Source organism: Vigna radiata, unplaced genomic scaffold (genome assembly GCF_000741045.1).
Source record: "Vigna radiata var. radiata cultivar VC1973A unplaced genomic scaffold, Vradiata_ver6 scaffold_161, whole genome shotgun sequence".
In the NCBI taxonomy this organism is placed as follows: domain Eukaryota; kingdom Viridiplantae; phylum Streptophyta; class Magnoliopsida; order Fabales; family Fabaceae; genus Vigna; species Vigna radiata.
In genome coordinates this window covers 437471-452680 of record NW_014542362.1, presented here as the reverse complement: position 1 = coordinate 452680, position 15210 = coordinate 437471, and the positions used below count along the sequence as shown (strand labels likewise).

Here is a 15210-nt window from a genome sequence, read left to right as displayed (position 1 = left end):
TATTTTAACTATTTCCCTAGTCGGCAAGCGACAGGGAAGTTGGTCTATAATACTTAAGATTCTTTTATCATCATTTGCCATGTTATCCCTCAACCACTCTTGGTACCTAATCAAATTGTCGATTGTCAAATAAAAAAGGAATTTAGGGTTACCATTCTCATCATAAAAGTGAGAATGCACCTTATCGGTAACCATAAATTTGAAGAAACCAACCTTAATTTTTTTTAAAAGACTGGGATTAAGAACCCAATAAGCTTGTCCTCAATTGATTAAGCAATGAAAGCCAAGTAATTGAATGTCGAGGATGGGTACTATAGAAATGTAAGAAACACTGAGGTGTAGGGTCTAACCCTAAAGATTTACATACAAACCAAGATGCCTACAGGACACCCTAGTTGTTTTGGGTGTAATTGGGTAGACGGTACATTCAAAATGCGTAGCACTCCATTGTGAACTCATCAAAGGGTACAAAAACATGTGATTGAACAAAGAAGGCTATGTGCACATAGAAAAACACTTTAGGATGATTCTTTCGCCCATGACAAACATATTTATTGCACTCGTATTCTCAAAGTTCACTATGTCTTCGAACTCGACACCCTTAAAAGTACATATGCTTTCCTACTAGGATCTCAGTATAGACGACCACTTAAACTTTGACGTATACATCTTAACCTTTGGATCTACCCACTCATATCCACCCCTAGGCGCCCACTTAGACTCAAGTACCTCGTCGGTAGGTTCCTCCCTTGTCTAATAAGCACTTATTTACTCACAGGAGATAACACTCGTAAGGGACCACATACTAGTACGCTGCTTTGGGTTATCCCTAACATACATATCGAAACTACTAGATGATGACATACCAGATGTTATTCGAAAATTAGACCAATAGTTACTCTCGAAACATATATCAACACCAGAAAAAGAAATGTTAGAGATACTTAAATGGGTCACTATATATAGATTTTTTATGACTCTTCACCTCCCATGCCTTCAATCTCAATTGTTACATCCACTTAAATCTAATGGTTAAGGAGTCGTGATTGTTGGATTCTTCTAGGTCTCACACCCATCACTCAACCCTTTTTATTAACTATGTTTTTTAAGTTTGGAGGGTTACTATTTCTATAAGGTTACACTGCCAAAGAAATGCAAATTTTCTTTACAAACATGACAAGGGTGGAAGATCGATATCCTCGACAACAAAATAAGAACTAAAGGCCGGCATCCTTACAAGCAAGACAATATTGATATTCGACATCAACAAAAGCTTTCTGCATGTCTTCAATATATAGCATGCTAATTTGGGAGACTAATGTGTTGTAAATGTCTAGATACATCTCGACCATGATGACACAAGACCTAATTGAGTACATGTCAACCTACTTAGTTAACATATATCTGACCCACACATGTTTGACTAGAATGAAATCATGACATCCAAACCAATTAGTTATAATAATCCATAATGAAACTATATATGAAAGAAAGAATTTATCTAAGATTAACAAGTAATTATGTCACATAGTCCAAACTGATCTAAGTAAGAACATATGAATAATAATATAAATAAAATATTCTACAAGATATGTTGATTATATTCATTAATAATTGTATTTATCATTATATAATGCATTTAACTAATTTAAGTATAGTATGTCTTGTAGATACAACCCTCATTTGAATTAGAAAGGACGAATATCCTTTAAAAAAACAACTAGCTGAGACATGAAGCTAGAAATACTTGCAATTAAATTTTTTTACATAATATGTATAAAAACATTAAGTAAATAATAAAATAAATATAATAGTTTCTATCTTACTTCATCATATTCTAATGAAAGTTGTCGAAAAAAAGAATTCAGACGGTGGGTCCAGTGAGAAAGATTGGTTTATATACCACAGGGTTCTTTCACATGTGTATATTGGCATTATTAATGATGATTATATGGTGGTCTTATTACCTTTTGTTAACATCCATGGTAAAACTTAAAATACTTATCAAGAAATTTATTTAAAATGATAGATGCATGATGATTTGGATTAGATAATAAGTTTTTAAGAATAGGATTGAAAATACAAGTTGAATTGCGCTAAATTTAGCCTAAATAAATTTTTATGGATTGACAATGTGAAAAAGTTAGAGAATAGTTTGATTCGATACATTAACTTGATTAGATTATAAATTATAAATATTTTATATTTTTTATTTAATAAAATATAAAATTGATTAAAATGTCAATTGTATGAATTTAACAACATATATAGAAACAGATGTAGAAAATATATTTGCACAACGTTTAAAATAATTCTTATACACTATCTATAACGAGGAATAATTTTACTACATATTCGTATTAGCAACGAAATTTATGATAGAATAGCCGAGAAAAATGTTTTACACTGTTAATGTGTAATCATTAAACTTTTGAGAGAGTGTGTGTCAGAGTTTCTTTATAAATTAAGTTTTTTAAAAATTATTTATTAAGTATTTATAATTTTATGTTTATTAGTTGAATTTTTATTATTTACCTAGTTGTTATTTTAGTTATATGTTATTTTATCTTATTATTTGATTAACTTCTTTTTGTACATTAAAAAAATAGATACGACGATTAATATAAAATGATATTATAAATAATTTTTATTATTTTTATTAAAGATATATTGGATAAGTTTTTCAAATTTATAATGATTTTAAAGCAATCACCTACAATGATTAAGAATCTGTATCGATACCACCTTGGAGTTCGTTATATATTTTAGGTCTTCCAAAAGATGCTACCATTATATATTAACTTATTATTTTATTTTATTATGAGTTATACAATTTTACATTTTAGTAACCTGTAGAAACAGTTAAGAAAAATAATAAAATAAGATAACAGTCACAGAAAAATAAAACAGTAAAAATTTAATTAAAAGATATAAAAAATTAATGTTGAATGAATAAGAAATATTGAACTTTTTGAATGAATTGAATCCTTATTAAACCTATTATTTTGTTCATGTTCTAAGACGAATGAAATGTACTGGGCTCCAATATCAATTCTATACTAGTTGTCTTCACATAGGAAATGAGAGACGTTGGAGTATATATATATAGGAATTAAGCAATTTTACCATGCTTTTGTCCTTAAAAAACACTTCAATAAATTTAGTCAAAACATAACAGATTCTTTAATTACAAAAACACTTCAATAAATTCAATAAAAATTGTCATTTTATTACCAAATTGATTCAGATTTAAATTGAAGAAATTATTTAATGGATTAGGAATGATAACGAGGCACGAAAAATTTCTTCTGTCATTTCATTAGTCTAAAAAATTGTGTTAAAATTTTATTTTCCAAAAAATTGTATCTTATTATTTATTCTGTTATTATTATATATCTATGAAAAAAATACTTATGAAATTTTTTTGGACATTCGTAGTATCCAAAATACCTACCTATATTTTTATATATTTTTTAATTTTAACAAAATATTTAAAAATATCTTTAAAATATAAACTTGGTCTTTTTCAATAAAGTATTAATGTAAATAACTTGGTCTTTCTCAAAATAAATTTAAATTAGTTGTGTCAAAATATAAATTTTAAAAAATTATTTATTTATAGAATAACTACAATCTCATAAGTTAAAATAAAAAAAAAAAATAGAATGAAATCAAATTTAATTTTTTTACAATTAATTTTTTAAAATAATTAATAATTTTATTCAATCGCTTGAATTTTAAAAATATTAAACTAAAATTTACCAATAATTATTAGCAAGATTTATAACCATCTTATTAACAAACGAATAATTAAATACTTATATCTAATACATATAGGTATGTATTAAGAATGTTTATTTAATATGTCACACAAATTTTATCAAATATTTGATTACACAACTTTTTTTTTCTCATTCTAGAGTGACTTGAATGTCATTTATTTTATAATAATCTCGACCGTTTTTTGAGTAACACATGTGTACATTTTCAAATTTAAAATGAAATCATTAATATTTAATTATATATCATATAAATATGTCTTGGAACCGTATATTATAAATAGTGATTAATAATTTCTTGCAAAGTTGACAGGAAAAGTTTTAATTTCCAATACAAATCGACAACAGTTGCCATTACAGTTACGACATTCGAGATGGGGACAATAAATGTGTGTTCATTTAAAAATTCGTTAAACATAATTCGTATTTATTTCTGATACTTTAAATACTACTTAAATATTTTTAACATGTTTACGTTAAAACTTTCTCCTTTATCCTAACGTCTAAGGAAACTCAGATTAACACTTGCCATTGTTATCTTTCAATCTGAGACCCTTTAGCATTAGGTTACATCCAAAAAAATAATTAGTTGTAAAGTTTAATGGGAACAGTGAAGCAACGGTAACATTTGAGTTCAGTTTTTTGGAAGTTCCTTAAGGGGCAATGTAGGAATATTGAAAAGTTAACGGAACCCTTTGATATATATAACGTAAATAAACCAAAAGCAGACATAGAAAGATAGCAGCAACTGCTAACAAAGTTGAAGAAGAAAAGGCCTTAGTGCTCAGTGCCAGTGAACTTTTTTCTCTTTTCATCTCTTACTTCTATGATTTGTTGTTGTGTGCTTCTTAACATCATACATTGACTCTATCAGTTTCATTCCTGAATCAATTAGTTTCCTCACTTTCACTTTCTAACAAGGAGGATCAAAGTGAGTCTTTGTGAGTTTTTGTCCTCTTGGGGTGTTTCTACTTCTTCTGTGCTTCAAAAGCAGAAGGATTTGGAAGCAAGAAAAGGAGTTACAAAGTGGGTAGTGATCATGGCAGCTACAAAGCCTGAGGAGATAAGCCACCCACCAATGGACCAACTTCAAGGCTTAGAGTATTGTATAGATTCAAACCCATCTTGGGGTATGCAAAACCAGCTTCAACCTTTTCTCAAACTGCATTATTAGTGTTTTGTTTCCTAGTTAGTAGTTACTTTTCACTGTGAGTGATATGTTGTGTTAAACTGTTTGCAGCTGAGACAATAGCTTTGGGTTTCCAGCATTACATTTTGGCCTTAGGAACTGCAGTGATGATCCCTTCGTTTCTGGTGCCTGTGATGGGTGGAAGTGATGTAAGTTGTTTCTATGTTCAACTGTTCTAGTCCTTTTAACTACTTGAGTTTGTTTTGTTGTTTTGATTGATAGATACTGGTGGAATTCTTTTATGTGTTACTTGCAAATCTACACCAAGGAATAGTTTTTGAAGTTATGATTGAATGGTTTTGTTTTATGTATTTGGTTTTGTTGTGCAGTAAAATGAATTGGGGTGGATCCCACATAAATGAAGTTAGGTGGCCCTGAAATGAAATTGGCAATATAGAGAGAGAATTGACATTCATATATTGACTTGTTTGTTCAGGATGATAAAGTGAGGGTGGTACAGACCCTCCTTTTTGTTGAAGGAATTAATACACTACTGCAGACACTCTTTGGAACAAGATTACCAACAGTGGTAGGAGGATCATATGCATTCATGGTCCCCGTTATATCTATAATTCGTGATCCGTCTTTTGCAATGATAGAGGACCCACATTTGGTCAGTGCATTTCTGTAATCTCTCTTTCATGTTTTGTCCCTAACTCAATTGTTAAGTTGAAGTTCATATTACCTTTCAAGGATTTATCAATATCAAAGTTTAATTAAGCTTATTCACCTAACTAGAAAGAAGGTATTTAAGATCACTATACACTTTTAGTACACCACCACCATATTTACTGTTAAGCTTATGACAGGACGTAGGATCCGTACATGGTGATGAAATTTGTCTTCTTTACTAGCCATTTATTGAAGGAAACATAAACAAAGTTTAGAATAACGATATGCAGGATAAAACACAAATTCGTCTTAAATTTGTTATCTTTGTTGCCTTAAACTAATGCCTTCGATTCATCTCCAGAGATTTCTTAGCACAATGAGAGCAGTTCAAGGAGCTTTAATAGTAGCTTCAAGCATACAAATAATTTTGGGATTTAGTCAAATATGGGCTATTTGTTCCAGGTAATTTATTTAATGTAACACACAAATACATTTTTAAAGTAAAGTATGGGCTATTAGTGTGAAATTTTGATAGTTGCTGATATATCTGATAATGAATGTCCTTTTGCTTTATCTTCAGATTTTTCAGCCCACTTGGAATGGTTCCAGTAATTGCCTTAGTTGGTTTTGGATTATTTGACAGAGGCTTCCTTGTGGTATGACACCGAGCCACATGTTGCTAGTACTATTTTTCAGGATATCTTATTGTGAAATTTGATAGTATTTTTCATGGCTCATATTGCTGTGTGTCCTTTCACAGGTGGGGACTTGCGTTGAAATTGGAATTCCCATGCTAATCCTATTTATAGCCTTATCTCAGGTGCAAAATATATATACTGCAGTTATCTCACAAGTAAAACATTACATGTTTAAAGATAGCAAGTAAAAAATAGAGTCTGAGATATGTAGTGTGTCCAAAGCCGCCCGGTCACTGACCTAATCACTTTGTTGTTTTGCAGTACTTGAAAAATTTTCAGATAAGACAAATACCTATACTAGAGAGATTTGCTCTACTAATTTCCACAACAGTGATATGGGCATATGCACATTTATTAACAGCAAGTGGAGCATACAAACACCGTCCAGACTTAACCCAACATAGTTGCAGGACAGACAGGGCCAACCTCATTTCTTCTGCTCCATGGTTGGTAGTACTGTCAAGAGCATCTGTGTTGAACATCTGCAAACACATACTTTTACTGTTAGAAAATAACCATGTTCGTGAATGCAGCAAAGAACATGTTTAATTGACTCTTGAATGTGTTGTGGCAGGATAAAGATTCCATACCCTCTTGAGTGGGGTGCTCCTACATTTGATGCTGGTCATTCTTTTGGAATGATGGCTGCTGTGTTAGTCTCATTAGTTGAGGTATTGAGGCCGCGAGTGCAAAAAAATAAAGTCTTGGTTGACAATTTATAAAATAAAAGCAAATAGAGTTTAGTTTCTATGTACTCAAATAAAAAAGAGTTTTCTTTTTGTTGTTTTTTCAGTCAACTGGGGCATACAAAGCAGCATCACGTCTAGCAAGTGCCACACCACCTCCTGCTCACGTGCTGAGTCGTGGTATTGGTTGGCAGGGAATTGGAATTTTGTTGAATGGCCTTTTTGGAACACTCACTGGTTCTACAGTTTCTGTGTAAGTGGTATTCTTCATGCTTTTCTTTCACTTTTATGGGGCAGAAATTGATTCTTGTAGGACTGTGACAGAGAGAATGTGGGGCTTCTAGGAAGCAATCGTATTGGCAGTAGAAGGGTGATTCAAGTTTCAGCTGGCTTTATGATATTCTTTTCAATGTTAGGTGAGTGGAAAACAACACAAATGTTTTAAAGTAATTCATCATTTGACTTAAAGTTCATATTTTTCTTCTTTCTTCAGGAAAATTTGGAGCTCTATTTGCATCAATACCATTCCCCATGTTTGCTGCTGTGTACTGTGTTTTGTTTGGTATTGTGGGTGAGTAGTTTTACTTTCTCTAGTTTTACTTTGTGATTCCTTCCTCTGCCTTTGTGAATATGACAATTGCTAATTTTGTTTGTACAGCATCTGTGGGGCTATCATTTTTGCAATTCACTAACATGAACTCAATGAGGAACCTCTTTATCTGTGGTGTTTCCCTGTTCTTAGGTTTGTCCATTCCTGAGTATTTCAGAGAATACACTATAAGGGCCTTTCATGGCCCTGCTCATACCAATGCCGGATGGGTGAGTTCATTGTTTTATCTCCCTCATTATATTGGCTAAGTAGAAAACTAACAAGTCATTGTTTCCATGACTTTGCAGTTCAACGATTTCCTTAATACCATATTCTTTTCTTCTCCAACTGTTGCATTGATTGTTGCTGTGTTTTTAGACAACACTCTTGACTACAAAGATAGTGCCAAGGATAGGGGAATGCCATGGTGGGCTAAATTCAGAACATTTAAAGGAGATAGCAGAAATGAAGAGTTCTACACCCTCCCTTTCAACCTCAATCGTTTCTTCCCTCCATCCTAAGATTAAAGAGGAAAAAACATCATTTCCCAAATAAGGGTTTGGGAAGAAACCTTCATGTATGTATTTATAATCTATGTATTTTCTGAGAGCCCTTTCGATTTATTTATTTTTATTTTTAGTATAGTTGAGTTGGATTAATTAAGTTTAATTTTTTTCATATTAATACAAGAGAAATTTTATTTGTTTATTCCTTTTTTGACATACTTCTCATTATTTTTATAAAATTCAGTTATTATCGGTAATTATTATTTATGGAAAAATATATAGTACTTTCGTTAAGTAAAAGAAAAAAATGAATGTCCAAGTTGTAGAAAAATTGAGAGAGAGAGAGTATGAATCTGGTTTGGTAGATTTGGTGCTGCACAATATCATGTAACCTAAATTAGTCGTGCACTGAATTTGCTATGATTTAAAATAAATAAATATAATACTATTTTCTCAACTTTTGTGATACAAAATTATTATTGGAAGAATTTGCTTTCAGAATTTAAAATTAACATCAACGGATCTCTAAAAATATACAATAAAAATTGCAGACACTTTCGTTACTATCTTTAATTAAACAAAATACATTAAAAAATACCAATTTAGAAAACATATGTAAAATATATAACTATATATATATATATATATATATATATATATATATATATATAAACTAAGCTTAACCTCTTTTTTGTCAATTTTTTGTGTTTTAACAAAGGTTACTAATAAAATGTAATCTGTCTTGTTTTCTGTTTTATTGGGATGAGACGATGAAAAAAAAGGAAAAGAAAAGGACAGAGTCAAATTATTTTACTTTATTTCTTTTATGCATGTTTGTGAGAGAAGCCTTTATCGTTGACATGAACTTTTTTTAGAATTCAACATTTTCAGAAAAAAAAAAAAAGTCATAAATGGAATTAAATTTAAAAATTAAATTGAAAAAGGTAAGAAATGGAATTAAATATTTAATTTTTGATACAAGAATAATAAATAAATATATTGTTATAAAAATAGAAAAATAAAATATCATAATTTTCTTTAATTTTTTTTTATTAAAAAAGAAAGAAACATTTCTTACCAAAGCAGGAGAAAAAGTTTAGAAGGTGTTATACGAAAGTATGTGGGCAGATATTTTTTGAAAAAGTGAAAAGCCTATTAAATATCTTGTTCTGGGCAGCTACACAACACCAGTAGCTATAAAGGCCGACTCTGATGACTCTCCTCTCGAGCATCTTCTTCATTTTTCCACCATCTCACAAACTTAACATTCTCTTACTTCATCTCAGACCATAGCCACAACAAGGTGCTTGCCTTTTCCCTTTCTTTTTCGTATCTAATTGGATTATCGTTTTGTGCTTAGAAATTTTATTTACACCTGAAGAAAAGACCTTCTAATTTTGATAATTTGGGATGACAAAAGCAGCTAAGGAGTTATATGGGTTTTCAATTTTTTGTTATCCAATTTTTCTTCTTTGATCCTTTTCCCTTCCTTACGTGACTGACTCAGACGCTGTTTAGGTTTTCTTTTGTGTAGAAAACTGGATTCCCTTACTGAAGATTTTGTCCCTTGGACTTAAAAGAGAAGACCCATTTGGCTCTGTTTCATCTTCATCTCTTTTTTTATATAATGTTTGGTTTATTTGTTTGGGTCGCGGAGAGTTCTGTACTGGGTGTGTAATGATAAATATTTCTCGTGATATGATCTTGACTTTATTTTTATGATCTTTGGTTATTTAATGGATCTTCTTGATTCCTTTGCAGCTCATTACTCTATTTTCTGGTTAATTTATTAAGATTCAATGATGTTCTACTTTTGCCGCTGGCTGTTAATGTTGTATTAAGTTGTTTAAGTGGCAAACTTTTGCATTCCCTCTCACTTTCAATTTCATCAATTATTGCAAGTTTCTTGTACTAGGAGTTTCGTGCTGTTATGTTTCTTGTCTTCAACCTTTTTATCAGCTTGTTTCTTTAATTTCTCAAATCTAATATCAATCTTGCTCTGTCTACCTACCCTTTTTACTTTCTTTATGAAAATATCTATGGGGCTTAGATTTTGAATAACCGTTTTTTTTTCTCGACAAGATTTTGAATAACTGAATTGCTGTATGATTAATCTTCCTTTAAACTGCATCATTTTCAAAATACATGCAAAACATTTGAAATATCAGAATTTCTTATATCTTGTTAATAGATGTAGCAATTTGACAGATGTCCACTTCTGATGCCAATGTGAATGACTCCGTGACTGGTCACATTATATCCACTACAATAGGAAGAAAAAATGGGAAGCCCAAACAGGTATTTTCGAAGTGAACCCCCATCTTTCCTGTAGCTTATGGTATTAAGATTTTCTTACCAGATTATGAGTTTTTTAAAAAGGTAACTTGAATTTGTAAATGTTGTGAGATTTAGAAGATTTCATTTTTGATCCATGCTAAAACTTTGAAAAATTGATGTCTCTGTTGATTATTTTTGTAGACTAGAACTTATCTGGCAGAACGCATTGTGGGGACTGGGTCATTTGGAATTGTCTTCCTGGTATGCCAATACTATATTCATATCTGTCACTATCTTCATATATCAGGCACACGGTGATAAATATTCCTCTTAGGCTAAATGCGTGGAAACCGGGGAGCTAGTGGCCATTAAGAAGGTTTTACAGGACAGAAAAGGCAAGAGTCGTGAGCTACGGTTAATGCGCATGATGGACCATCCAAATGTGATCTCTCTGAAGGACCGTTTCTTTTCCACTACAAGTGAAGATGAACTTTTTCTTAATTTGGTGATGGAATATGTTCCAGAGTCTATGCATCGAGTCTCAAAATTCTATAGTAACACTAATCGGAGCATGCCACTTATCTTTGTAAAACTTTACATGCACCAGGTACGCCTCAGATTTTCTAGTGATTGAGAAGGTTCTGTTTTTATGTTTTCACATCTTGATACGAGTCTGTGGTTCACATATAGATTTTCAGGGGGCTGGCTTATATCCACACTGTCCCTGGAGTTTGCCACAGAGATTTGAAGCCTCAAAATATACTGGTTTGTTTACATGTTTTGGCAGAATGCAAGATTGACTTTCTTTCTAAAAAAATAAGGAATTATTTCCTGATCTGTTGTCATTTTGTGTACGCTTTAGGTTGATCCTCTTACACACCAGGTTAAGATATGTGATTTTGGAAGTGCAAAAGTGCTGGTATGTTGATTTCGTTCTCAGTCCATCCACATTTGTTTGTTGCATGATCATCATTATTATATGTAATAAATATGCCCAGATTCCCCTTTAGTTATATTAAATTCTCAACCAAGTAATTATTATTAAATATCATCTCTGATAAGAAATTTGAGAGAGACACGCAACAGAAAGCTAAGTGTTTGTAGATGACAAGGGTGTTGCAACTGTAATTGTATGTAGGAGGCAGTAAAAAGAAAACAGGGATTTTTTTTTTTATATAAATTGATGTTTTGTTTACCAAGATGTGAAAATTCCTTTTTATTAAGTTTTTTTTTTTTTTTGGTGAAAACCAACCTAGGTTAATGAGTTTGTTGTGAATAGTTAACGGTGGAAATTAAATATCACTGTACCCACCATACATTAAAAAATGGTTACTTCGTAATTAATTGTGAAATTGTTAATATCTTGTTTGGCTTAATTAAGTTTCAAGCTTGTGTATTTTCAATTGATTTTTTATTAAATTTTTTTATGTTTATGTTTATTGGGTACTCTAATCTTTTTATACTTTTCAGTTGAATTTCTATCATTTAATTTTTTTTTTTTAATTGGATGATGTGACTTTTATCTTTTTTTTCTGTCATCTTCATTCTTGTCACATTTCTTATTAGTTGAAGACACTAAACCAAGAGTCACATCATTCAATTAGTCAAAAGAAATTAAACGCTAGGAATTCAATTGAAAACTATAAAAATTTTGACTATCACACATAAAAAATTTAATAGGAATTTAATGCGCAAATTTATGATGACTTAAAATTTAATTAAACTTAATTTTTATAATAATTGTTTTAACCCCAAGATAAAATAAGAAGTTGAATAGAAAACAGAAATTAAATTTTAGATCTATTTTAAATAGATAGAGATTCTTTACTCTGATGTATCCCTCCATGTAAACAAGGACCTCAAAGCTATGCCATTTGTACTTGCTCCGCGATGTCATAGTCGTGTTGTTCAATTATTTTCGGGAGCTTCTTCTGCTTCATTTCCCCCTTTTTCTCATCTTCCATGCTGTAATACTTGCCACATTTGAGCGATCTTCCCGGAAAAACTATATTTGTAAGTGGTTCACCCTACTGATCACTGGTTTCACACCTTTAAGAATTCCGACTATTTCTACTATTATTTCATAATTCCATGAGATCGCACTAGTGTTCGACAGAAAAAGGCACTGCCATCACCACCTTGTAGGTGGCTGATCTATTGACCTGCTCAAATCCCAGTTTCACCAATCTCACAACTAGAGCTTCCAAGTCCTAAAAATCTTCGATGACATTTTTCTCTCATTTCTCTTACACATCCACTGCTTTGCTGGTGCATAAACATCATAGCCAACCTTTTTCCAAACCTTCGTATATTTGCACGATGACTCAGTACCTTCCTAACTGACATCCCCGTCCCCTTGTCTCTGGGATATGTATTGTAACCTTTTTATGCCCTTTTTTGTTTTGGTCTTTTGGATAGAGCGGGCAGTTTTTGGGTTTTGATATTGCTTTGTTTAGGGCCTTTTTGGTAACCGTCCATTGTTGTGTTTTTCGAGATTTCTGTATGATTTTTATGCATTAAACTTATGCTCATCAGCTTTTAAACTGTGACTCATATTACGATATGCTGGATAATATTTTTCAGTGTTATTCCAACAGATGTTTCTTGCTTACTTGGGATTTTATGTATCAGGTTAAAGGTGAAGCTAATTTATCACACATATGTTCACTTTTCTATCGGGCACCCGAACTAATCTTTGGTGCCACTGAGTACACAACTTCAATTGATATTTGGTCAGCTGGCTGTGTCCTTGCTGAACTGCTTTTGGGCAAGGTTTATATCATTGCTTTTCTTTTATTGTTAAAATTATGCAAATAGTCTCATTCCATAATATTCACTATCTACATGCCATCTGACACAAAATATGGAACTTTTGAAGCCATTATTTCCTGGCGACAATGCAGTGGACCAACTTGTAGAGATTATCAAGGTGCGACTGATGTCACATGTTAAGTTTTTAAGATCGTATCACTCGTCATAAGAAGTCAGGTCAATAAATTCCGTATTTCAGGTTCTTGGCACACCCTCTCAAGAGGAAGTTTGCAGTTCAAATTCAAACAACAATGATTTCAAGTTTCCACAGGTTTGGGCACATCCATGGTACAACTCTGCATTTTTTTATCTTCTGCCACTTGGTTTATTCAGATTATCAATTTTGAGTGTAGATATTCCACCAAAGTATGCCTCCAGAAGCAATTGATCTTACTTCCCGGCTCCTGCAGTATTCCCCAACCCATCGTTGTACTGCGGTGAGTGTGATTACTTCAATTATGATTTATTTCTGAGTGTGCAAATCATACTTATAAATCTTTATCATTTAGTGACTTTTACATCTAGCAGTTTGAGGAGGACTTTTTTTTTGGATGCAGCTAGAAGCATGTGCACACCCATTCTTTGATGAACTCCGTGAACCCAATGCTCAATTGCCAGATGGTCGGCCATTTCCCCCTCTATTCAACTTTAAACAAGAGGTGAGTGTGGCTGCATCGTCTTCATAGCTATGAGTGAAGGTTACAAAAAATCTAAATGACCTACCCAACAAAATTGATAGACAGCTTCATTATGAGTATATATCCATGATCTGATATTCAATAAGTTCCTTGTTTAGGGTGTATTAAATGTTCTTGCTGTCTGTTTACAGTTATCCGGAGCTTCTCCGGAGCTTATTGATAAGTTAATACCTGATCATGCGAAGCTACAACATACTCATTTTGGTGGAACATGACTTAACATGTGCAAGGTGTATTCTAATGGATACAAGTTAAAAGAGACTCGGGTTCTGGATTGCAGCCACCATCTGTATGGATGAGTACCTTCAAATTGAAGCTGTATACCTAAACATGGACAGGACAATGTGTATGCAATTGTAACTGTAGATATCAAATATGTAATGTGAGGTTTTTTAGAATAATACGAGAGATTCAACACTGATAAGTTATGAATAAGTTCATAATTCAGAATCTTAAGCCGGTATGTTTATAGTTTTACTTTAATAAGAGAGATTCAACACGGATATCTTAATAATGATCTTTTATGATATCAACAATTTTACTAAAAGAAATCATATTTCTTCTTCAAGCTATCTTTCTGCACTAAAAATATGCTGAGCACTCTTTAATTCCATGGAAGTGATTAAAAGACCAAACTCCTTATTTGCTATTGCCACCTTGTCCTTGTCATCACTTTACCATTGTCGTCCTATTGCCTTGTCAATACTTTTGTTTATATTTTGTTTTGAATTTATTTAGAAGTGTGTAAAAACGGTTCACTTAGGATATCTTGAGCCTAAAAGTTACAGTTATTGTGGCATATGCTTTAGGCCGGTCTGATATTTTTTGGCATGGGTCAAATCTTGTTTTGACCGGCAGATGCCTTTTTTACATCTCTTATTATTGGAATTTTGTTATAGAAAATTTATTAGATATTTTTTCTAAGAAAAAGTTATTTTTTCATCTTACTTTTCTAAACATGTTTTCAATAGTTCTTTCTTCCACTACGATATTTTATTTGTAGTTTTTAGTACGTAAAATTGTATTAAAATTTTTAGATTTTATTTTAAGTCTAACATATATATTTTTTTAGTCTTTAAATTTATTATTTTATCATTTTTGTTCACATGTTTTATTTTTTGAAAACTCAATTTATTGTGATATAGAATAAATAAATAAGTTATACGTTAGAATTAAGAGTTTGTGACAATAGACTTCTTATATTATGATACATGACAAATAATACTCAATATTAGTGAATATCATCATGATTCATATATTTTATTTCTTATTTTCATTGATAATTGAATAAATGGATTAAGTGGGATAATCTTTACATATTGTTGTATTACACTAAGAAACGTTGCATTGAACGAGTGTGCATGG

At 31.6% G+C, this 15210-nt stretch overlaps 2 protein-coding genes across 9 annotated transcripts; both read left to right on the top strand.

Annotated features, from left to right (window-relative positions):
* Nucleotides 1-4515: 4515 nt before the first annotated feature.
* On the top strand, nt 4516-8197 carry LOC106779809 (nucleobase-ascorbate transporter 2). Of its 2 annotated transcripts, none has more exons than XM_014668008.2 (13): nt 4516-4909; nt 5020-5117; nt 5405-5581; nt 5942-6042; nt 6161-6236; nt 6341-6400; nt 6540-6724; nt 6853-6949; nt 7072-7217; nt 7289-7380; nt 7458-7535; nt 7623-7783; nt 7932-8197. In XM_014668008.2, exons 1-13 carry the CDS (start codon nt 4819-4821, stop codon nt 8106-8108), a joined length of 1539 nt encoding a protein of 512 aa, XP_014523494.1. In that variant the 5' UTR covers nt 4516-4818; the 3' UTR covers nt 8109-8197. The 2 variants fall into 2 exon arrangements, with proteins under 2 accessions (XP_014523494.1, XP_014523493.1); XM_014668007.2 differs by having other exon boundaries at nt 7862-8197.
* A 999-nt stretch (nt 8198-9196) lies between these two features.
* On the top strand, nt 9197-14374 carry LOC106779810 (shaggy-related protein kinase eta). 7 transcript variants are annotated; one of them, XM_022776694.1, is made up of 13 exons: nt 9200-9362; nt 9578-9729; nt 10268-10357; nt 10538-10597; nt 10671-10943; nt 11027-11101; nt 11199-11255; nt 12968-13108; nt 13215-13265; nt 13347-13418; nt 13501-13584; nt 13705-13806; nt 13977-14374. In XM_022776694.1, exons 3-13 carry the CDS (start codon nt 10268-10270, stop codon nt 14058-14060), a joined length of 1089 nt encoding a protein of 362 aa, XP_022632415.1. In that variant the 5' UTR covers nt 9200-9362; nt 9578-9729; the 3' UTR covers nt 14061-14374. The 7 variants fall into 7 exon arrangements, 6 of the variants coding, with proteins under 6 accessions (XP_014523497.1, XP_022632415.1, XP_022632414.1 ...); XR_002666455.1 differs by lacking the exon at nt 9578-9729 and having other exon boundaries at nt 9197-9362; nt 13676-13806; nt 13977-14024; XM_022776693.1 differs by lacking the exon at nt 9578-9729 and having other exon boundaries at nt 10251-10357.
* The last annotated feature ends 836 nt before the right edge of the window (nt 14375-15210 follow it).